We start from the raw sequence: 25,308 nt of genomic DNA, 5'->3' as shown, positions 1-25,308 counted from the left end.
CTACCAACCGATCCCTTCTTCTTGTCAAGTTGTGCCACAAACTCTTCTTCTCCCCAATTCTATTCAATACCTCCTCATTAGTTATGTGATCTCCCCCTATTTAATCTTCAGCATTCTTCTATAGCACCACATTTCGAAAGCTTCTATTCTCTTCTTGTCCAAACTATTTATCCTCCATGTTTCACTTCCATACATGGCTACACTCCATACAAATACTTTCAGAAACCACTTCCTGACACTTAAATCTATACACAATGTTAACAAATTTCTCTTCTTCAGAAACGCTTTCCTTGCCATTGCCAGTCTACATTTCATATCCTCTCTACTTCGACCATCATCAGTTATTTTGCTCCCCAAATAGCAAAACTCCTATACTACTTTAAGTGTCTCATTTCCTAATCTAATTCCCTCGGCATCACCCGACTTAATTCGACTACATTCTATGATCCTCGTTTTGCTTTTATTGATGTACATCTTATATTCTCCATTCAAGACACTGTCCATTCCGTTCAACTGCTCTTCCAAGTCCTTTGCTGTCTCTGACAGAATTACAATGTCATCGGCGAACCTCAATGTTTTTATTTCTTCTCCATGGACATTAATACCTACTCCGAATTTTCTTTTGTTTCCTTTACTGCTTGCTCAATATACAGATTGAATAACATCGCGGAGAGGCTACAACCCTGTCTCACTCCCTTCCCAACCGCTGCTTCCCTTTCATGCCCCTCGACTCTTATAACTGCCATCTGGTTTCTGTACAAATTGTAAATAGCCTTTCGCTCCCTGAATTTTACCCCTGCCACCTTTAGAATTTGAAAGAGAGTATTCCAGTCAACATTGTCAAGAGCTTTCTCTAAGTCTATAAATGCTAGAAATGTAGGTTTGCCTTTCCTTAATCTATTTTCTAAGATAAGTCGTAGGGGCAGTATTGCCTCACGTGTTCCAACATTTCTGCTGAATCCAAACTGATCTTCGCCAAGGTCGGCTTCTACCAGTTTTTCCATTCGTCTGTAAAGAATTCGGGTTAGTATTTGGCAGCTGTGACTTATTAAACTGATACTTCGGTAATTTTCACATCTGTCAACACCTGCCTTCTTTGGGATAGGAATTATTATATCCTTCTTGAAGTCTGAGGGTATTTCGCCTGTCTCATACATCTTGCTCACCAGATGGTAGTGGTTTGTCAGGACTGGCTCTCCCAAGTCAGTAGTTCCAATGGAATGTTGTCTACTCCCGGGGCCTTGTTTCGACTCAGGTCTTTCTGTGCTCTGTCAAACTCTTCACGCAGTATCGTATCTCCCATTTCATCTTCATCTACATCCTCATCCATTTCCATAATATTGTCCTCAAGTACATCGCCCCTGTATAGACCCTCTATATACTCCTTCCACCTTTTTGCTTTCCCTTCTTTGCTTAGAACTGGGTTTCCATCTGAGCTCTTGATATTCATACAAGTGGCTCTCTTTTCTCCAAAGGTCTCTTTAATTTTCCTGTAGGCAGTATCTATCTTACCCCTAGTGAGATAAGCCTCTACATCGTTACATTTGTCCTCTAGCCATCCCTGCTTAGCCATTTTGCACTTCCTGTCGATCTCATTTTTGAGATGTTTGTATTCCTTTTTGCCTGCTTCATTTACTGCGTTTTTATATTTTCTCCTGCCATCAATTAAATTCAATATTTCTTCTGTTACCCAAGGATTTCTACTAGTCCTCGTCTTTTTACCTATTTGATCCTCTGTTGCCTTCACTACTTCATCCCTCAGAGCTACACATTCTTCTTCTACTGTATTTCTTTCCCCCATTCCTGTAAATTGTTCCTTTATTCTCTCCCTGAAACTCTGTACAACCTCTGGTTTAGTCAGTTCATCCAGGTCCCATCTCCTTAAATTCCCGCCTTTTTGCAGTTTCTTCAGTTTTAATCTACAGTTCTTAACCAATAGATTGTGGTCATAGTCCACATCTGCCCCTGGAAATGTCTTACAATTTAAAACCTCGTTCCTAAATCTCTGTCTTACCATTATATAATCTATCTGATACCTTCTAGTATCTCCAGGATTCTTCCATGTATACAACCTTCTTTTATGATTCTTGAACCCAGTGTTAGCTATGATTAAGTTTGCTCTGTGCAAAATTCCACCAGACGGCTTCCTCTTTCATTGCTCTCCCCCAATCCATATTCACCCACTATGTTTCCTTCTCTCCCTTTTCCTACTCTCGAATTCCAATCACCCATGACTATTAAATTTTCGTCTCCGTTCACTACCTGAATAATTTCTTTTATCTCATCATACATTTCATCAATTTCTTCATCATCTACAGAACTAGTCGGCATATAAACTTGTACTACTGTAGTAGGCATGGGCTTCGCGTCTATCTTGGCGACAGTAATGCGTTCACTATGCTGTTTGTAGTAGCTTACCCGCAAGCCTATTTTTTTATTCATTATTAAACCTACTCCTGCATTACCCCTATTTGATTTTGTATTTATAACCCTGTATTCACCTGACCAAGAGTTCAAAAATGGTTCAAATGGCTCTGAGCACTATGGGACTTAACGTCTGAGGTCATCAGTCCCCTAGAACTTAGAACTACTTAAACCTAACTACCCTAGGGACATCACACACATCCATACCCGAGGCAGGATTCGAACCTGCGACCGTAGCGGTAGCGCGGTTCCAGACTGAAGCGCCTAGAACCGCTCGGCCACACTGGCCTGCCTGACCAAAAGTCTTGTTCCTCCTGCCACCGAACTTCACTAATTCCCACTATATCTAACTTCAACCAATCCATTTCCCTTTTTAAATTTTCTAACCTACCTGCCCGATTAAGGGATCTGACATTCCACGCTCCGTTCCGTAGAACGGCAGTTTTCTTTCTCCTGATAACGACGTCCTCTTGGGTAGTCCCCACCCGGAGATCCGATTGGGGGACTATTTTACCTCCGGAATATTTTACCCAAGAGGACGCCATCATCATTTAACCATACAGTAAAGCTGCATGCCCTCGGGAAAAATTACGGCTGTAGTTTCCCCTTGCTTTCAGCCGTTCGCAGTACCATCACAGCAAGGCCGTTTTGGTTAGTGTAGCAAGGCCAGATCAGTCAATCATCCAGACTGTTGCCCCTGCAACTACTGAAAAGGCTGCTGCCCCTCTTCAGGAACCACACGTTTGTCTGGCCTCTCAACAGATACCCCTCCGTTGTGGTTGCACCTACGGTACGGCCAGCTGTATCGCTGAGGCACGCAAGCCTCCCCACCAATGGCAACGTCCATGGTTCATGGCATGTTATTGATAGAAGTAAAAAATTGGTACGTGGCACAACACAATGGTCAGTGTATCGTCAGCAGCTGAGAATATTGCGCACGTCAGGAATGCAGAAGTTTGCCAAGTGTGCTTCGTGAGAGGAAGAATTCACGTCGTTCGAAAAACATTGTCATGAAAACAGATCTGTCTTTGTCAGCAATACATTTCAACAAATTAAATATATCAAATCACCACACTCTTTTACGATATTCACACTTTCGTAGTAATACCAACCACTACTTCATTTGTGTAGCCTGTTGTGTAATTAGTTTATTAATGCTGATAGTGTGTATGCGACCACTGAAATGCTTTTTCTCGTCGCGACGATCCGATCAAAACATTCTTATACATAAGGGCTTCTCGACTGTTTCTAGCTTGCAGTGGAAATGTGATGTCGACATGTACGTAGTATAACGTCTCTTATTACATCCATATCCAAATAATGTTAGACAAACTTATGTACTTCATATCTCGGACGCTTTTTAGCAAGAGCACAAATGGGTCATACCTGTGGAAATTACGCCTTTTCGACTTTTTGTAACAGATTGTAGAGATAATCCAGCATAACAGACATCAAGTATATAACCTTGTTTTACTTCCCTGCCTTGCTTCTAGATCACGGGATTTTATAATATTCCTTACTTCCTTATTCACTACCATCACGATGAATCGTCTGTCCCTTCTTACGACCTGAACACATTGTGGAGGCAAAAAATATACTTACAGTAGCTAATGGTTCACCAGTTTCCAGAATGAGGTTTTCACTCTGCAGCGGAGTGTGCGCTGATATGAAACTTCCTGGCAGATTAAAACTGTGTGCCGGATCGAGACTCGAACTCGGGACCTTTGCCTTTCGCGGGTAAGTGCCCTACCAGCTCTTTTTTTTCCGTTGCTAATGTTCGTTACGTTTGGTTTGGGAGGACGCCACAAGCCATCCGTGCAAGTTGATCGTTGATTACTTTACTCAGTTTTTTTATTACAGAGAGCAAACAGCCCTCTCGTCGAACAAGCTGAGCTACTGTGCCGGCATACTGGCAGACTCGAGTTCGAGTCTCGGTCCGGCACACAGTTTTAGTCTGCCAGGAAGTTTCATATCAGCGCACACTCCGGTGCAGAGTGAAAACCTCTTTCTGGAAACATCCCCCAGGCTGTGGCTAAGCTATGTCTCCGCAATATCCTTTCATCAGGAGTGCTAGTCCTGCAAGTTTCGCAGGAGAGCTTCTGTAAAGTTTGGAAGGTAGGAGACGAGGTACTGCCGGAAGTAAAGCTGTGAGGACGGGGCGTGAGTCGTGCTTCGGTAGCGCAGCTGGTACAGCACTTGCCCGCGAAAGGCAAAGGTTCAAAAAATGGCTCTGATCACTATGGGACTTAACATCTGAGGTTATCAGTCCCCTAGAACTTAGAACTACTTAAACCTAACTAACCTAAGGACATCACACACATCCATGCCCGAGGCAGGATTCGAGCCTGCGACGTAGCGGTCGCGCGGTTCCAGATTGAAGCGCCTAGAACCGCCCGGCCACACCGGCCGGCTAAGGCAAAGGTCTCGAGTTCGAATCTCAGTCCGGCACACAGTTTTAATCTGCCAGGAAGTTTCGTTCACCAGTTATTGAACTGTGAATTGTTATTGACAAAAGAATAAACAAACAAAAAGTATACTGATATGTGTAACAGATAACTATTATGAATTAATGAAAAGAAATGGAACGCTTAAACGGCGAAAAACGAAACACTACTCAGTGACCATAAAACTCAGTATACCGTAATGCTGATTATTCGCAAGGGCAATACGTATTCATCCGCTGGCCATATGGCCATGCCGAAGTGAGCATATTGCAGGACTGCCTTCCCGCTCCTCGACTCACCCCTCCCGCAGTGCTGGCGTGAAGCGCGGCGTGAGAAACTGTGCCTCAACCACAACGCCGCGCGACCTGGCGCAGGCGCGTCTCGCGTCCAAGTCCCGTCGTGCCGCAATTGCGCGGTCCCATTTGAACCTTCGATGTTACAAAAACGCGCGCTGCGCTGAGCCGCGCCACACGCGCTATACGTGTCTCAATTTGCTCCTAGCCTTTTATAACGCTCTCTCGCCGGCTAAAGGATCCCGTGAAGAAACGCGCTGATCGTTGTTGGATCTTCTTTATCTCCTCTATGCTGGTAAGATATTTGCATGTTCATTCTTGTAATTGACGGTGTCAAGCACTTCGGCGGTTCAATATGAAATGAAACTTGAAACAGCTACAACTGTAACTTTTGAATTCGATTTGTGTGCACAACCAGTTTCGGTGTTCTACACCATCTTTATCACCTTGACCTAGCGATGGGAAAAACCGACCTGTTAAACCGATACCGGTATTTTATTTCTGGATAACAGGCATTTTTCGGTATTCGTTTCGTCTCGGTTATATCAGTTTTTTTTTAGATTTTTACTAATAACCACGTAAGAAAGCCCGAGTACGAAATTAAAATTTTTGGTTTTTAAATAAAACTTCTTTAAAAAATTTCTAATGCTTATTCATAAAATTTCCATTGCTTCAAAATATTGGTTTATTACAGAATTCAGAAAAAGCTATCAGCGGTATTTTAATAACAACGCCTATAGTTACAAACTAGCAGCAAAGAGACGACGTAACAACCGGTACAGCATTTGCCGAGACAATAATGTACCTCTTGCCGTGTGGCATGGCCTAACATACCATAAACGTGTACGTGTTGTATGCAAGACTTGGTCTGTGCGCTAGTTCCTCCCGGTAGTCTTCGGACATCAATGATATGGTATTTCAGAACGGTACCATCCGAGGATGGAAGTATTTTGCGAAAAGCAGAAACAGTGAAGTACAATGGTCTATTTGCTTTAAAAGAATAAAAACGGGAGGACTCGCAACAAACTTGCGACGTCACATAAGGAGAAAACATCCACAATGTTCGTTAGAAGAGAAGGTAAATTTGATTCACATACCCATAATTTATTATTATCTCTCTACCGTTCCACACTCTAACAACACATGGAAAAATGAACAGTTAAATCTTTCTATACGAGTTCTGACTTCTCTTACGTTAATACGATAATAATTTCTCCCGATCTAGGTTGGAGAAAAAAAATATATTCGCATTCAGAGGAAATGAAATGTCGTGTGACGAGGGCCTCCCGTCGGGTAGACCGTTCGCCTGGTGCAAATCTTTCGATTTGACGCCACTTCGGCGACTTCCGCGTCGATAGGGATGAAATGATGATGATTCAGAGGAGGAAGATGGTGACTGAAATTTCGTGCAAATATCTCGCCGCAGTGAAAACGCCTTTGTGATAATGACTTCCACCCTAACTCTCTTACCCAATCAGTGACACTCTCTCCCCTATTTCGTGATAATAATAAACGAGCTGCCCTTCTCTGGACTTTCTCGATGTCCTCCGTTAATCCTCCGCACAGCATTATTCTAGCACACGACGGACAGGCCTAGTGCAGGCAGTCTCTTAAGTAGACCCTCTACATCTTTTAAGTGTTCTTCCAATAAAAGGTAGTCTTTGATTTGCCTTCCCCACAACATTGTCTACATGATCGTGCCAATCAGTTGTTCGTAACTGTAATTCCTGGGTATTTAGTTGAAATGAGAGCCTTTAAATTCGTGTAATTTATCGTGTAACCGAAATTTAACGGATTCCTCCTCACACCGATGTAGATAACCTCACACTTTTCCTTATAATATCGTGACTAGTCATTTTGCAGTTGCTTTTTGCGATGGTAATTAAATCTTTAATTTTGTGTTACTTGAGGGTGAAAAACTGATACCATCTGAAAGTGATGATGCAGCAAAAATCATTAACTTGTGACCTTTCGCTCACGCTGTAGCGCGCCCGTCTCCTTCACCTTCGGAATCTTTGCCGGAGACAATGAGACCGATTTCCGCAGCAACATCGACCCCATATCGATCGTGATCTACTCCTTCACCTTCATTAGAATTTTGCAGTCTCTGTTCGAAGTTTACTGGGAGTAATAGCAATAATAAACCGAAAATCGGTTATTTTCAGTGATTTTAACAGTCAAGTTAAACTGGAGAGAAAAAGAACCTGTGTAACCGAAAACTGGTTATTTCAGAGATAACCGTATCCCTACGTGGACCAATGTAAACTGGGAGGAATCCAACCTCGTGTGCAGACGTAACAAGAGCCAATAGTATACAACCAGCGTCCGTAGATTTCTATTCAAAGAATGAAACGTAGGAAATTATATAATTCGTCTTCCCTATCGGTTGTACCTTCTGTTGATTGTAATTTCCTCTGATTCGTTCTTTGAATAAAGGTTTACGGACACAGGTTGTACAATATTGGCTCCTGTTATGACTGCACACGAGATAAGTGTCCTGCCAATTTACACTGGTCAAGGTAACTGAAGACGGTGTAATGGAACACCGAAACCCTTGGCGTAAGTGAAGTAAATGTTAAAAATGACAGCTGCAGATCTTCTAATTAATTTTTCATTTCTTACAAGCTAAGTATCCCAGATTGATTAACAATACTCAAGAATCGGTCGAACAAGCGCTTTTTTAATTACTTCCTTCGTAGATGAGCTACATTTCGTTAACCCGGTCGGAGTGGCCGAGTGGTTCTAGGCGCGACAGTCTGGAACCGCGCGACCACTGCGGTCGCAGGTTCGAATCCTGCCTCGAGCATGAATGTTTGTGATGTCAAATGGTTCAAATGGCTCTGAGCACTATGGGACTTAACATCGGAGGTCATCAGTCCACTATAACTTAGAACTACTTAAACCTAACTAACCTAAGGACATCACACACATCCATGCCCGAGGCAGGATTCGAACATGCGACCGTAGCTGTCGCGCGGTTCCAGACTGAAGCGCCTAGAACCGCTCAGCCACACCGGCCGGCGTTTGTGATGTCCTTAGGGTAGTTAGGTTTAAGTAGTTCTAAGTTCCAGGGGACTGATGACTTCAGAAGTTAAGTCCCATAGTGCTCAGAGCCATTTTTTTTTACATTTCGTTAATATTCTTACTATGAATCTCAGTCTTGCAACTGCTTTTCCTACTATTTGTTTTCTGTGGTTATTCCACTTAAGATTGCTCTTGATGGTTATTCCTAGACATTTTTGGGTATATACTGTTTCCAGTAATTTGTGATCAATTGTGCACTGGTACAGTAGTGGATTTCTTTCCCTAAGCATGCGCAATATGTTACATTTATTTACGTTCAGAGTCAATAGCCAGAGCCTGCACCATCAATCAATCTTCTGTGGGTCATCCTGCAAATCGATACTGTCTTCTGGCGTTACTACTTTCTTGCAGACGACCGCATCGTCTTAAATAGCTTCCAACGCTTCATAGTAGATCATTTATATACACTGTAAACTGTAACGGTCCTATCCCACTTCCTTGCATTTCTGCCGTAATTACCTTTACACCTGTCAATTTTTTTCCTTTAAGAGCGACGTGCGGAGTTCTATCTGCAAGGAAGTCTTGAATCCAGTTGCAAATCTGCTCCGATAATCGGTAAGCTCGTATTTTTTTTTCACTAAACAGCAGTGCGGGACGGTGTCAAATGCCTTCCTGAGGTCAAGGAACACAGCAGCAACCTTAGCGCCGTTGTCTACGGGGCCGTGGATCTCATGGAGGAATAGAGCGAGCTGAGTTTCGCAGGATATCTGCGGAAACCATGTCGATTCTTATAGAGGAGATACTCATTCTCCAAAATCGTCGTAATTCTTGAGCATAAAACACGTTCTATAATTCTGCAACAGACTGACGCCTACGAGTAGGTCTATACTTACATGCTTCTGTCCTACGACCCTTGTCGTAAACGGGAATGATCTGCGCTTCTTTCCAATCGCTAGGTACCCTTCGTTGTTGCAGCGATTTACGATAAACTGCAGCTTGACGGGGAGCAATGTTTTTCGCATAATCCTTGTAGAATCTTCCAGGTACGTCATCAAGCACTGTATCCTTTCCACCACTAAGCGATTATAGCCGCTTTTCTGTTCCGCGATTGGTTTGCTCAATATCTTCCATTTCGATGTTAGTATTATTATTATGTTAAAATACTTTATTATTGCTATAACTACCAGTTATCTGCAGCATACTAAAAATGGAGGTGACGGAATGATGTATTGGCGCCCCCCTCCCGTTCGGCCAGAGGCGTACCCTGGATATACACCTAAGCCTATCTTCTCTGATAGAGAGCTTTATTTTATGAGACTTGTGTAGATGACAGTATGTGCCTATGTTTCAGATGGTAGGGGGTGTATTTTTCGTCGGAATTTGTTCTGATAACTTAGGTATATTCTGCTTCGGGCTAATAGGCCTAGGCTTAGGAAAAATGCAACTCATTGTTGCCATGGCAGATGTTGAAGGAACGCTGTTAACATTATGTGAGATGAATCACACTCTTAAAGTACTGAATCCTAATCCAAAAAAATTGTCGTCCTCCTTAAATTTCTGTGCTTTGCTTAAATAATTACAGAGGAATATTAGAATGGCTCCTCAAAACTAAAACTGTGTAATATTCCCATTATTTAAAGTACAAAAGAAAACTAAATACGACATTTCAAAACTGGTAAAATGGTCTGAGAATGACGCTCCTGCTTACTTCACTTTTCAGTTCTTTCATTTATTACTCATAGCCATTATAATTTTTCAGTTCTCTCTCTGTAAAACCCGATTTCACCTTCTGGATAAACAATATCCAACTTGAATTGTTATTGCAAATTCATTACTTGGCATATGCTGTTCAAGTAACTTTGACTTAATTTTTCGTAGGATGTTTATATCATCGCTGGACCTGTACTCGACAGAGAGTATGATCCAGAAAAAGAGAAACGGCTTATGCGAGCAGCAAAACGGAAGAAACTGGAAGACCTTGAAGCGGAAAGTTTACTAGGGTCAGGTAAGACGCACAAACATACATGTCAGTCCCACAAACAGACTTCCCAAACTAAATGTATTGGAAATTAAGTCAGAAATGTAAAAAGCGAAGAGAAGAGTGACTGATAAAGCAACAAATAACGTCAAACATAATATTTGTCTTCGCTCTGAACGTTCACTCGGTAGCTTTTTGCAGACGTTTTGCAATAGACATGTCAGCTGATGTTAAGGAACTTGCCAACTGAAGTTATTGTTTCAGCGTTGAGAGCAACACACAGCTTGATAATTCCCGTGAAGTGCGGTATTTTTTTTTAACAACAAGTGTTTGTAACAGCCCCATTGCTGCGTCGTAATTACACAGACTCCCTGACATAAAATGTATATTATTATGTGCATTGAGCGGAGACAAGTTTTCAGCACATGAATATTCTCATTTCTCTCAGTCATAAAGCATCTAAGAAATAAGACGTCTCCTGCGTTTTTGTCTGACGAATTAAGTGAAACGTGTATCTCTGCTTTATTTTTCTGCACGTGCGCGCAGACACACACACGCACACATACACACACACACATATACACACACACACGCGCGCTCGCTACGTTCTTCTAGTTGTAATATTTGGTTTTCAATTTGTTTTGTCTTTGTTATTATTACACCTAAATATCATCCTCTTAGTATATATTGTCTTATGTTTGCTTGATAGGTCCAGAGGATTCTAAGACTTTCACTGAAAGTCTTCTTACCACGATAATAAACAACTTGCAGATCTTTTTTCGAAATATACATATTCGCTATGAAGACACTATCACAAATCGAGATCACCCATTTTTTTGTGGTTTCTGTGTTCAGAATGTCTCCCTCGAAACAACCAACAGGTAATAAAGAAAAAATTATTTTATACAGTGCGGACTTCAGCATTACACGAATTTTTGTTCACTGATCACTCGTAAAAATTTCCCTTCATAATTTTCAGCAAGTGGAAACCAGCAATCACAGCTCAGAACGCTACATCGTTCTACCAGCTTATTAGACTGGAATCTTTCTCGGTCTATTGGAATCCTAAAACTTCGGCGAGCGGACTTGTGTCACAAATGCTAATGCAGGATATTGCCCAGTACAACTGGAGAAATGAGATGAGAAGAGGTCTGGAAATGTTCAGTACCAATAACGAAGATTTTGATTTCAGTAAGTGTTTCCTAATGGCTAATTATTTGCTACAACCTATGTACAATAAAGATAAATATATGACTGTTTGCGGCGGTGTCAGCATAACATTTTGCAAAACATAAATACATGTCGTGCTTCAGGTATTCTTTGCTCCTGTTAGTGGATATTATGACAGATTTTGAACTAAGTGTTGTTCTTTCAGATATGCTGTAACTATCTTTTTTCTTTTTTTATGATTCCAGTTGTAAAGCCAGTAACAGCGAAAATAAAAGTAATAATAAACAAATCTAACGAAGCGAGGGTACCGAAACTGTTACTAGATTTTGTTTTACAAGATGCAGCAACTCAACTGTCACGCCAGCAATACCTCTCTATTACGGAGTTGTCTGAATCGTTCAAAAGGATGAATATCAACAGGTAAAACATTCCTTTCACTGATAAACTGATTGCAACAACTTTCTGTCCAGGTTACACCTCATATATTTATTTTAATATTATCATAAGTGTTGTGCCATTCTGTAGTAGCAGATAAATAATGGTATCGCAAACACAGAAAACACGTGTTAAAAAATGTGTCAATGGTTAAATAGAAGGCAGTGGCGGTTTCAGGTCGCGCATGGCCAGTAGCGCTGATAAGTTGTCTATTCAGCAATATATTCTCATTTTTTAAAATTTATTTCATTACTTTCACGCATATTTCAAGGTAATGTCTAATAACATTTTATTTCGCTAATTTAACTCATAAAAGAAGTTATGCATCTGTCTGAGCAACATAATTAACGTTACTCGAGACACTAAAGCTATCTGTCATAGGTTGTTATTATTAACTCCATTCACATTGTAACGCAGTGACTAAGTAACACAGTATTGTATAAAAAGTATCTTACCCTATATCTATCTCTGAATTTTATTTAAACTCACAATAATAATGTGTGGTAATAATAATATTGTAAAAAGTTTCACCTAAACGTGAAGAGAAGAAATCACGCCACCCGTAAGGTGAGATGAATAAACTATTTATTTATAATTAAATTCATGTAAAAGAGTGAAAATGAAATGGTTTTCGGAGGTCATTCGTCAGGGCGTTACGTATAGAAGGCGCTGGGTCGATCTGGCGGCAAAGCTTCTGTAGTTAATATGGCCAGCAGTTGATGGTTGTGTCATTTGCGCATGAAATCAGAGGGTAACTAGAATGTCCTACAACAATCTTCACGTCGGCAAATCCGTGAGCTAATTAGCATGAACAACGGCAGCATCGGAAGGGAATCCCCGAACTGGTCTGCAATGCGATTTCTCGTTATGCCGCGAACAACTTAAAATAGTTCCTGTAGGTTCTTAATTTTTCAGGCTAAGAACTATTTATTTTAATAATACACTGAAGAAGGTAATGGAGGACGGAACCTCAAGATTTTGGTGCTTCTGTAAGATTTAGTATGCATTCATTCATTTGCAAAACTGAGTGTGTCTCATGTGACTCACGGTGCGGAAGCGTAAGGGTAGTGGAGAGGGGTGATAGCTCCGGTGTTTGCGCTCTCAAGTCGCTACCGAACTGCGTTGTAAAGGCAGGTAACCTGCAAGGACGCCGAAACAAATCATTTCTGGGCTAATTTAGTAGTTTTGAAGTAGAGATGGGCAAACTGAAACACATAACTGTTTCGAAACAAATGAAACAGTACAATGAAGTGCTTCGATACGCTGTTTCGAAACAGTGAAACAGTTTGTGCTTTGTAATCTAATAAACCTATACATTTTATCATCTTGAATGTCTACTGTATAAGTATGTCCATATAAACGAAAATGAGGTGCGAGAGCAATAATCATATCGCAGAAAGCATGAAACTATCACTTAGGCGTCTTGGCAGTTTCGTATTTGCTGCAGCAAATGCGCTGCTTTCGTGTCGAGTGACTTTCATACTTTTCAATTGGCTGAGGACAGCCATAGCTGAAGACAGTAGAACCACCACGAACAGAACTGGAGGTGGGAGCAAACTGCAGAAACAACGGATATGCTACTGGGATTCCCACATTCCGTTAGTTCAAATGGTTCAAATGGCTCTGAGCACTATGGGACTTAACAGCTATGGTCATCAGTCCCCTAGAACTTAGAACTACTTAAACCTAACTAACCTAAGGACATCACACAACACCCAGTCATCACGAGGCAGAGAAAATCCCTGACCCCGCCGGGAATCGAACCCGGGAACCCGGGCGTGGGAAGCGAGAACGCTACCGCACGACCACGAGCTGCGGACACATTCCGTTAGTATGCTAATTTCCATGCGCACAAAGGGAATCATTGTGGATAATAGGCACAGTGACTATAGACTCACAAATAACGCCAAATAATTCGAATAAATAACAAAATATAACAGAAAAAATTTTGTCTTTCAAGGTGTTTCGAACCGTTACTATAAATTCACCATGCTTCCCAGCCCTTCCCGTTCACCATTACACTATCAGTGATATGTCAAACAGATTGCTTGCAATTATACCTACATCAAATTTATGTATATGCCTCATAACTGTCACTCTACGCCTTTTTTTATTCAAATTGTTGTAGGCTTACTTGCGTTTCTTAATATGATTACTGTACATGAACAGAGAAGCGTATGTTATAAAAAAAAGTGTAATTTAACTGAATGATTTTCACATATTTGTTAATTTGAATGTGAATAGTATGCGTTGTTTTATTGTTTCGTTAGTGTTTATAAAGCAGATGTTACGCCATTTCGAAATAGGACAGTCAGCTAGAAACGAAGCTTTATTTTCGGATATCTTAAGCTTCATGCTATTGCTTGTCAAAAATATTTCGACACTCTTGAAAGTGTTTCATGAAGTGGCATGTTGTGTTTCAGTACCTGTGCCGAGCCCGAATCTCGTCCGACACAGAGCCTAATGAAACACCACTGTTTCGGAACAGTGAACCACAGCCGTTCCGAAACACTGAAACAGTTCCACGTATCGATACACTGTATCGAAACATAGAAACAGTGGCCAAGTCTATTTTGAAGTACTAATGCTTTTCGGACACCGTGCAGAGTGTCCGAAACAGCATCTAAATAGCGGCAGGTTATTATTTCGCACTGATTACTCGAAAGTAACGTTTTGTGTAAGAAGTGACTACTGGCTGTGTGTGCAAGTACGATTTCTCGTTGTGAGGATTTTTAGAACAACTGTAGGTCCTCGTTCTCGAGTCAGAAGGCTGTTTGAACATGCTGGGTAAGTGATTCCAGTGCATGGCTTTGCGCTTGCGAAAATTTCTAAACATTTTTGAAATATTAATGCCCGGTCTTTTGGCACAGATTACAATACTCAGGCAAGCGAGTGTTTCTTTTAGAGACTCCTAAGTCCTCTGTGGCAGTGGAAATTTCGTTATTTACTGTTTTACAGATTTGTACATTTTCTGAATTCTAAGTGCTTGTTGCAGTTTCTTTCTGTAGTGAATACCTGTTTTGTGCTAAAGATAATGTTCAAATGTGTGTGAAATCTTATGGGTTGGTTCAAATGGCTCTGAGCACTATGCGACTTAACTTCTGAGGTCATCAATCGCCTAGAAATTAGAACTAATTAAACCTAACTAACTTAAGGATATCACACGCATCCATGACCGAGGCAGGATTCGAACCTGCGACCGTAGCGGTCGCTCGGCTCCAGACTGTAGCGCCTAGAACCGCACGGGCACTCCGGCCGGCAGATTCTTATGGGACTTAACTGCCAAGGTCATTAGTCCCTAAGCTTACACACTACTTAACCTAAATTATCCTAAGCTCAAACACACACACCCATGCCCGAGGGAGGACTCGAACCTCCGCCGGGGCCAGCCGCACAGTCCATGACTGCAGCGCCTTAGACCGCTCGGCCTAAAGATAATGGTTAATATGATTGACTGAAGTATCTTTAATGGCGTACAAGGGAAGACATTCGCCAGAAGATGCCTTTTGTGTGCTCTTGTCAAAAATAATAGGTACCAACGACGACTGTAATTATGAATCCCTTGCTAATGTGAGACGTCAGCTTCAAAGAGGACAATGCCGCTCGTAATCAAATTTAATGGCTCATTATAACTTGGATCTTTTTATTGTAGCTAACTACCTGCTTCCCAAACACGCTTATTAATTTTTTTCATGTTAAACAAAACTGCAGTAGTTGTTGAATAATTCTTTATTAGTAAAACCGATTTTGCAACCTACAGATAAATCATCAGGTACGTATTCAAATCATTTACAGCGAAGCGCAGAAATTATTCGACGCCTCCATGTACACAGTCAGTCAAGTTGCGTGATGGGGGTGTCCAATAATTTCTACGTTTTTCTGTAAATGATTTGAATATGTACCTGATGCTATTTTAGGTTGTGAAACCGGTTGTGCTAATGAAGGATTATTCAACAGCTGCGGCAGTTTGGTTTAACAAGAATCTATTCTTACAACTGTATCTGCTCACGATATAACATTTGTTTTCATTTTATTAAGCTTACTTCTCAGTAGTTACAAGGTGTAGTAACTAGGATGCAAGAGCAGGAATATCATCGAGCGTAGGACAGACTAGACGCTAAAGTGTCTGCGTTTGAGGGGCTCGCAGTATCCTACAAACTGTAAGACTGTCGTTGGGATGCTGTCTACCCTAATATTAATTGAGGCGCACCTATGCAGTCAAGTAACTGGACGCTGACAGTCTTCTTTTGTGATACAGATTATAATCCCTTAAGATTTAGGTTTCATTAAAGAAGGCATTCTTCCAGTGGCAGTAATAGCGAGGTGGAAGGAATTAATGTTTTCAACATCTCATCAAGCCTGCTGCCTCGTGCCGCGAGATACACAAATTCATTATTTACGAATAATAGATCTCTCAATTCAAATTTTTGCACGACTACCCACTGTGAAGATGACTCTTATTTTCACGAAGTGGGAAGAGTAAGGTAAGCAGTATTCCAGATTTTTACCATCGTTCTAATTCCAAGCAAACAGAATTTACTGTTCCAGAGTGAGATTTTCACTCTGCAGCGGAGTGTGCGCTGATATGAAATTTCCTGGCAGATTAAAACTGTGTGCTGGACAGAGACTCGAACTCGGGACTTTTGCCTTTCGGAGGCAAGAGCTCTACCATCTGAGCTATCCAAGCACGACTCACGCACAGTCCTCACAGCTTTACTTCCGGCAAGTAGGAGACGAGTTTCTGGCGGAAGTAAAGCTGTGAGGAGGGGGCGTGAGTCGTGCTTGGGTAGCTCAGACGGTATAGCACATGCCCGCGAAAGGCAAAGGTCCCAAATTCGAGTCTCGTTCCGGAACACAGTTTTAATCTGCGAGGAAGATTCAGAATTTACTGTTACCTATCGTTTCTAGGCACACACCTATGCAGACAGTCTCGAACTTGTTCGAGCTTTATTACAGCGCTGGTTAAAAAGTTAAATGTGTCGTAGTGTACATTTGTAAAGTTTAGAATCCTGGACAGAGCAAAATTTTGTGACACCTCCATAAAATTGTACCACACAGTAAAACGAAGTGGCGACACATTTGTTGGGAAAGCCTGATCGACGTTGTACTCCTTGGCAGAAGCACGAAACCTAACAGGGACATTCAGCGGGGGATAAAGAGAACACTATGAATGGGTTAAACATTAAAGCGTGCATGAAAAATTTACGAAAGAGTGTTGAAACATACTAGACAAACATACCGTAAAGCACACTGTCGCTGGACTCAAAATTGGTGAATGCAACATAAAATAAAATCGCGTAAACAGCACTAACCATGCCATAGGTCCCATCCTTAATTCAAACGAATAACTGTCAGATTTTGGGAGTATTCTGTTTGTCCGATCTTTTCCCTGAGCTGCCCATCGTTAAGTTCCTAATAATGCACAGCAGACCAGAGCATGTAATTAAAATTCTTGTACGAATTTGTAATACATAAAAGTGTGGGTTAATACAGTAGAATAGCGATGACTGTACTCTTCCAAGGTTCGAAAATACAAACAGTTTTATGTCAGTGATTTACCAGTTTCAGTGCTTAAACAATACTGCACGCTCTTGCGAGCATAATCATAAATAATGTTATTATTTTCAATTGATTGCTGTTAACAGGTTAATTTTCACTGACAGAATATGCAGTGGTGTTGCAGTTACACTAAACATATACGGTCAGCATTGCATTTTCTGCCCTCATCAATCGGTTATGTCAGTCAGACGTGCAAATCCATTATTCAGTTCACTTGGTACTTGCTCATAGAAATTCCGTTTTTCACTTGAGATAGACTGCCATGTGTCAAGTAAGGATTTATGATTGGCACTTTTAACTGACAAAATTTTATCACACAACTTGCGAAAAACTGTAACGTTATCTATCGGCAGATTTCTTTGCTCAGCACCTCTCGGCTTCTTTGCAGTGCTCTGACAAATCCACGGTTGCTCGATGTAATGACGTTTCCTTTCCCTTAATGTAGTACGGTTGTCAGACGAAATGTATAGCCAGACATACTCAGTTATTTTAAATGAGTCTCTGTGCAACCCGTGGTCTAGTGGGCTACGAACCTCTGGTTCCATCTTACACAGACGGAATCCGTTGTCCTTGACATTGGTAAGGACTGGAATCCAGTTTTATTGCTGAAAGGGTGTTTTGTTCTTTTCTATAAGAGTAAAATCCTTATCACACGATAGGAAACTACGCCATGTTAGGAGGAACTTATAGTCTACAGCAGTGAAATATTTACGGATGATCAAATTTTGACGTAATATTTTGAACATCCCTCATAAAATCAGCAGCGCTCAGGCTTAGGTTCAAATGAAAATCATGTGAAAAATAGAAATTAAGATCAAAAAATTTGAGTTTCGTTGCTTTTCTCAGAATGCTGTTCTTCACTCTCTAAGGCAATATAGAAACATTTTTGAGACAATCTGTAAAAATGCTGGAAACGTTCGGGATACATGTTCAGTTCTTTCACCGTCGAATGTGACATACTTCTTCCCATTTTTCAACCATGACGGATATACCAGATGTCTTCTTCGCTGCTCAGTATTTACGAGTTACAAAAGATCTAGCACAACACTATATTCGTCTGAGGAAGACGACATATTCTGATCCATTCGAAGCACGACCGTTCCACGTCTTTCTGACAGCGCTACTTCAGTGTGAATTGATTACATCCCTTTCGTACCTGGTCACTGACTTGCCGGCCGCCGCCGTGTATCCACGCCACGCCATTTCTATGTGAATTAAGCCTAAGCTGTCGGTGGTGGTGGTGTGTGTGTGTGTGTGTGTGTGTGTGTGTGTGACGGATGGGTGTGTTCCGCTTGCCTGCCCTCTTGGTGCTATTCGAGAGAAATCAAGCACAGTCCCACGCTATTATACGAACACTCTTTACTGTCCCCTACACGAGACAACTACACTTTGCACAAAATGACATGGATGGCGTGTATTAAGTATTTTCTGTGTTCTTTCTTAATGGCTTAATTCTTAATTTCCTTGTGTGTGTTTTTTTCTTATTTAAGAGGTGTGATCTCGCATTTTAATAACTGTAAAGTTAAGATTCGCGAAGCCAGTAACGCAGTTGGCGTTTGTTTGTTTGTAACGGCCATTGATCGTTCGTCTCCGCCTAGTTAGTATCCATCTGCCACCTGTGACGCACCAGCAGTGCAACAAATTATATACTCAGCTTTTTCTGTGTTTTTTTTCGTAGTTTAGTTCTTAAAATCCTTGTTTGTGTTTTTTTTATTGAAGAGATGTAATCTCGCGCCCTAGTATAAAGTGTAGGTTCACGCAGTCTGTAGTTCAGTTGTCATTTGTTCGTTTGGACCGGCCATTGATCGTTATTTTCAGCCTAGTTAGTTTCCATCTGCCACGTTACGTAACTTTTCTTCGTAGTTGAATTCTTAAAATCCTTGTGTTTTTTTTTCTAAAGGAGGAAAGATGTGTAATTTCGCGTTTTAGTAACTGCAAGTGTATATTCACGCTGTCAGTACTGCAGCTTTCATGTGTTTGTTGGGGCCACCCAGTGCTAGTTAGTCTCAGGCAAGCTACAGTCGTGGCTAAAATTAAAGCAACAAACGGAAATTTTGCAAAATTGCGATCATTTTGTCTCGGAACAGTGTAAGCAGATGATAGTAAAGTAGAAACAATGTAAAAAATACAGAACGTAAACAACTGCAACATTCGTAACGATAGACAAAAATGTTCTTCGTTTTTTCCAACTTAATGGATTTGCACGCACACGTTCTGACGACTTTTTAATATGCTCAGTGTGGGGTGTGACCACCTCTGGCAGCAATACGGTCCTGACATCGGCGGGGCATACTGTGAATGATGTCATCAGTTTCGTGTTGAGGCAGTAATGCTCATTATTCCTGCAGAGCTGCTCGCAAGTGTACCAGAGTGGTTGACGTGATGCAACCTGTCTCATTAGGGCATCTCAGACGTTCTCTGTGGGATTCAAATCAGAACAGTGAGCAGCCATGCCATGCGTGCAATATCTTCCCTTTCAAAGAAAACGTCGCCTGTCCTTGCTCTATGAGTTCGAGCATCATTGCCCATCAGAACAATGTCTGGGTCCACAGCATCTCGCAACAACCGCACATGAGGTCCCAAGATCTCGTCTCGACACACCTTACCGATTCACCCTTACAATTGCACAAAGAGGTGATCAAGTGGTCAACATAAACCCTGTCCACATTGTTAGGGATCCTATTCGATATCGGTCTCTTTCCACAATGTCTCTGTGCCAAAATTGTATTCCACGTTCTCTCCAGATGCGAATCCGCCGAGAATTAATCTCCAGACCAAACCGGGACTCAACTGTGAGAAGAACATTTGCCCACTGTTCGACCGTCCAGGTAGCATCTTGACGACTCCACGAGACGTTTCCTTCTTTGAAGATGCTTCAGAGGTACACATACAGCATATCTCCAACAATAAAGGCCACTCTGCCGAAACCTTCTTTACACTGTTTGCCTCGATACAACACGTCCCTTGGATGCTGCGAGGTCAGATGCCAGTTACCGTGCAGTACTAAGGTGGTAGCTTCGTGCACTTACAGACAGATAACGGTTCGCTCTTTCTGATGTCACACGTGGTCGGCCCTTTCCTCATCTTCGGCATACATTTTTGGTCTCAACAAAATGTCGCAATATTCGAGAGACAACAGAACGATTTACGTTAAGCCATCGGGCCACATGGGTTTGCAGCTGCCCTGCTTCCATTCTTCATATGGCGTATCACCGCAGAGTCTGGTAGGCGTCTTCTCTGTGCTATACTGCATCGTCTATGACTTTGAGCACACCGATTGTGGATGGGTGTCCACCTGGCAAGCACAGGTCAGTAAGACGTGCATATGCCCTAGCATAATCTGTTACCCTACCTGACAGTTTTCGTAACAACCGTGTGTTGTTAAGTAATTCACTCTCCAAACTCGCTGTGTGTGTAGTGTGCTATTCTTGTGCCACAGTACTTCCGTCTGAGAACATTTTTACTGCTTCCACAGGTTCATTTAACTCCCTGACTTCACCCTTATCTGCCGTTACAGTCACTGTGTACAAAATTTTACCCCCAGCATCCAACCATCCTCCGCACAGGCCATGAAGGCCCAAAGGTAACGACTGGCCGCCGTCATCCTCAGCCCATAGGCGTCACTGGATGCGGATATGGAGGGGCATGTGGTCAGCATACCGCTCTCCCGGTCGTAGGTCAGTTTCCGAGACCGGAGCCACTACTTCTCAATCAAATAGCTCCTCAGTTTGCCTCACAAGGGCTGAGTGCACCCCGCTTGCCAACAGCGCCCGGCAGACCGTATGGTCACCCATCCAAGTGCTAGCCCAGCCCAACAGCGCTTAACTTCGGTGATGTGACCGGACCGGTGTTACGGCAAGGCCGTTGGCCCAACCATCCTCTCTTCCACCGTGAATGTGTCACAACTTCCACTACATATTTCGTTTGTTCTCGTAGTTGCTCATAGGCTCTACGCAGTTTATCACATTCCCCTGACAGTTCCTTGAGCACCCCTGTGCTCTTGGCACTTTGACGAAGTCTGTTGTATTGTAACCTGAGAACAGGGACAAATAAAAGCCAACATTGCTCCTCAGAAGACTACATTCACTATCAAACCCAATCACATTCAAAAAAATAACAAAAAATTCTTTACACTAACAGAATTCCACTTACCCGTTACTTTACTTTATTGATGTGTAACACTCCCCTCAACTTTAATAGAATTCGTCCCAGATTTTACTCTTTCTTAGCCGACTAGTGGACTTCCTTATATATTTGCATTTGCTCTGAACCTTTGTTGGCTTTAACCACAAAAAAATCCTATCCTAGTTTAATATTATTGTCCTAGTTTGCTTCTTCATACATTGTGTCCTCTAAAGCCTCCTATTTATTAGTAAAAATCCACTCTGTGGGAATTTCGTGAACAGTTGCTTCTCTTTCATGAGCGGTTTTCCTTCGGAGACAAAAATTAACTACATAAGTAATTGCTAGTATCCCAGTAACACTAGTGATTGATACCCTGATCGTAATGAATTTTCATCAACGTTTCTCTTGATGTTTCCGTACGTGCTATAGCATTTGATCTACCGAAATTTGTCCTTTCTCTGAAATGATTAACTCATCCTTTGCCTATAGTAAACTGAGATCCAAGGTACTGTTCAGGAAGGGTAGGTTTCGTATGGACAGCACACTTAAAAGTCCCTCCAGCCACTACAACATTGGTCGAGTTCTTGTAATTATTGTGGTACCTGTAATTGTACCAGGAAGGTGAAACTGAGTTTTGGCTATGTCACACTTAGTTCTGTTAAATAACTCACTCTGTCGTAACTCTAGTTTTTTCGTCCCCATAAATGTTTTATTCTTGTAGCAATTCGCTGTTACTGTTTATTGTGAGAATTTGGAATGGATCCACAGATTGCTAATGAACTGAAAGTGTGGTTGTGACATTTATGCTATTCTTTTGGACTTTGGTGCTACCATATTTCGTAGCACTAACTGAAAAAAATGGTTCAAATGGCTCTGAGCACTATGGGACTTAACTTCTGAGGTCATCAGTCCCCTAGAACTTAGAACTACTTAAACCTAACTAACCTAAGGACATCACACACATCCATGCCCGAGGCAAGATTCGAACCTGCGACCGTAGCGGTCGCGCGGTTCCAGACTGTAGCGCCTTAGCACTAACTGAATTTCACAGAATCCCCTGTTGGTACGTAGCAACTGAGCTGGACAAATGGTGGCTAATTCTTGACACAGTTGCTAATATCTCTTACTGACATAACAACATGTGTATCCCTTTGTTCTAAAACAAGTAGCACTTTACCAGCTTGAACCTGAACCCACTTATTGATTAACTTCCACTTGACGGATTACAGATGGGTCGTAAAACACTGTTAACGAAAGCGTGACCTACTATTGGAAGCCGGCCGCGGTGGTCTCGCGGTTCTAGGCGCGCAGTCCGGAACCGTGCGACTGCTACGGTCGCAGGTTCGAATCCTGCCTCGGGCATGGATGTGTGTGATGTCCTCAGGTTAGTTAGGTTTAAGTAGTTCTAAGTTCTAGGGGACTGATGACCACAGATGTTAAGTCCCGTAGTGCTCAGAGCTATTTTACTATTGGAAATTGTACGTTAAATGTCCGTTAAAGTATACCATAACGTGATCAGAATAAACCTTAACTGTATAAATATCAGAGGAAACTGCTATATTACTTTTTGCCATAGGTAGAACGTGTTGTAACCCTGTCGTAAATTCTTTTTCTCCTCGCTGTAGTCATAATGGAAACTGCTGTGGTGTTATCAATGAGATACTTAACTGTCCATGTGTGGCATGGTGAATTGCTTCTTGTACCCTTTCTACCTCGATTCTAGCATCTCCCACGCTGTTAGCTAGTTCCCGTTGCAATCTGATTACTACCAGTTTCTCATCTAGTGTCCTCAAACGATTTTTGATCTCTTTCAAATATTTACTTAGAGTTTCCATCCTTCCTTTCGTATACTAATGCAACTTGGTTGTTATTCTCTACATATTTTTCATTATATTCACCGTTACGTCTTCCATATTCATGATCTGTGTCGTATGCCAACTCACAGTTGTGTCTCGTTCCTAGCTATTTCCCTTGTCATCCCTAGCATTTTATTTAAATGCACAATATCCTTTAATTATATGCGCTTCAAATAGTGTAGAAGCTCTATCCCCATGATAATATATTTTGCCATTATCTTCGGTACCACGTAGGAGAAAGGAATTACCAGAAATCCCCTCCCTCCTTAGGATGACGACTATCTCATGGAAAATTAGCACAAACTACAGCAAACTAAATAAAATGACATTAACCTAGGTAACCCAACATAACATTAAACACAGTGTACTATTTTTCTATCATTTATCTGTAGAGCTAAATCCATATGGGAATTCTGTGCTACTTTCATTCAGCATGCTAACCTTCTTTTGCAGTAACAGTGGCAGTAATTGCAGCAATGTTTCAACGGTACCCTTAAAAGGTTTTTACCCAAGTGATATGTATTGCCAGTGTATTCTTCGGTAGGTGCAACCTGACACACATAGCTGAAGTCATCTCTGCTGCCTGATCTAATCCCTGAAACTTTGTTAAGAATATCATAGTTTTACGCTTTGGAGTATAAGGATTGGCCAGTAGGACCCATCGCCCTACTCTACACTGCCCAATGTGTTACTTGTCCAGTGCTTTTGTTTAACACGTTTTACCCATTGCCATATTTCTTTTAACATTTTTGCGAATTGTTTTACATGTTCACCCTTTGTACCCACCTTAGGCTGGATAATGTCAAAAGGTGGTGGCACATTTCGCCCATATACTACTTCGTATTTCCTGTGTGGATTTCAGAGTTGTACACACTACCACTTAACTTAAATACACATCCCAGTGTTAGCTGTTTACATAGTTACTTAACATTTTCGCTATCATACGGATGACTCGCTCCGTACAACCATCTGCTTGTGGGTGGAATTGACTAGCACGCAATTTCTTCACTTTCAATAGACAACACAACTGCTTCATCAGATCAAACATAAAATTAGTTCCTTGATCTGTGAATATAGTTTCCAGTATTCCAAATCCAATTGATTACAATGGCTTGAGCTATAGTGCTTACTTCAGGATCTGGTATCGTTGTCATCACAAGCTATCTCGAAAAAAGATCGATGATAGTCAGTACTTAGTTATTCCGAAACGGTTTGTGAGTCCACAGGTAGAACTAACAAACCACAAGATGTTTAGTAAGGCAACAGATGGCGGACGACCCCTCGCAGATTACCGTGCATAGGCGGACACCATGTAAAAAACAGCATTCCCACCATTTACACGATCATGTAGCCGTAGTCTACAAATCTACATTCATTGTCTTAGTGCTAAGAGAAGTACCGATAGTGCTGAATGTAAGCTTTGATTTTATACTGTATAAATTGCGAAGTAGCTAAATATGTGAATGTTTCTACGTTTCCTGACAAAAAAAAAGTGAATGACCCGTAAGACATGGTAGCATGTTAGTGTAACTCTGTGCGCACCACCAGCGGGTATGTAAATGATGAGATGCAACTCTCTGTGACAGGTAGAACAGCCACCAGAGTGCATTAGTGTTGTTTGTGTGTAATGTTGTTACCAGGTCTGGTAGGGTATATAAGGAACATAAACAGCGTCATACAGCTAACGTATTTTAAATCATTTAAAAGCAGAAAAATATATGACAACCAAAAGCTATTGTTTTAATGTTAATTTTATATTATTGAAGGCGTAGCCGCCTGGCTTGAACTTCCATTTTCAGACTGGGCAATCCTTGATGCCCCAATATATTCTGCAGCGGTCAGATGCTGAGTGATCACTGTGAGGACAGGGGAATGCTGCATACCCATGCGAGACTGCTTTCAGCACCTGACAGAGTTTGAGAGAGGCCTCATTGTGGGTCTCCATTTTACCGACTTATCGAATCGTACAATATCCAGATTTGTGGATTACAATGGCCAAA

At 41.6% G+C, this 25,308-nt stretch overlaps 1 protein-coding gene across 1 annotated transcript in view; it reads left to right on the top strand.

The window, feature by feature from the left end:
• The window catches only part of LOC126470164 (intermembrane lipid transfer protein VPS13A-like), a 762,201-nt gene that overhangs the window by 151,575 nt on the left and 585,318 nt on the right, over nucleotides 1–25,308 (top strand). The window contains exons 4-7 of the mRNA XM_050097791.1: nucleotides 10,064–10,190; nucleotides 10,873–11,044; nucleotides 11,143–11,354; nucleotides 11,579–11,753. Of these exons, the coding sequence (XP_049953748.1) occupies nucleotides 10,064–10,190; nucleotides 10,873–11,044; nucleotides 11,143–11,354; nucleotides 11,579–11,753 (686 nt within the window). The remainder of the gene's footprint in view (nucleotides 1–10,063; nucleotides 10,191–10,872; nucleotides 11,045–11,142; nucleotides 11,355–11,578; nucleotides 11,754–25,308) is intronic.

The sequence above is a fragment of the Schistocerca serialis genome, chromosome 3, assembly GCF_023864345.2.
Source record: "Schistocerca serialis cubense isolate TAMUIC-IGC-003099 chromosome 3, iqSchSeri2.2, whole genome shotgun sequence".
Lineage (NCBI taxonomy): Eukaryota > Metazoa > Arthropoda > Insecta > Orthoptera > Acrididae > Schistocerca > Schistocerca serialis.
This window is presented reverse-complemented; position numbering and strand designations above follow the sequence as displayed.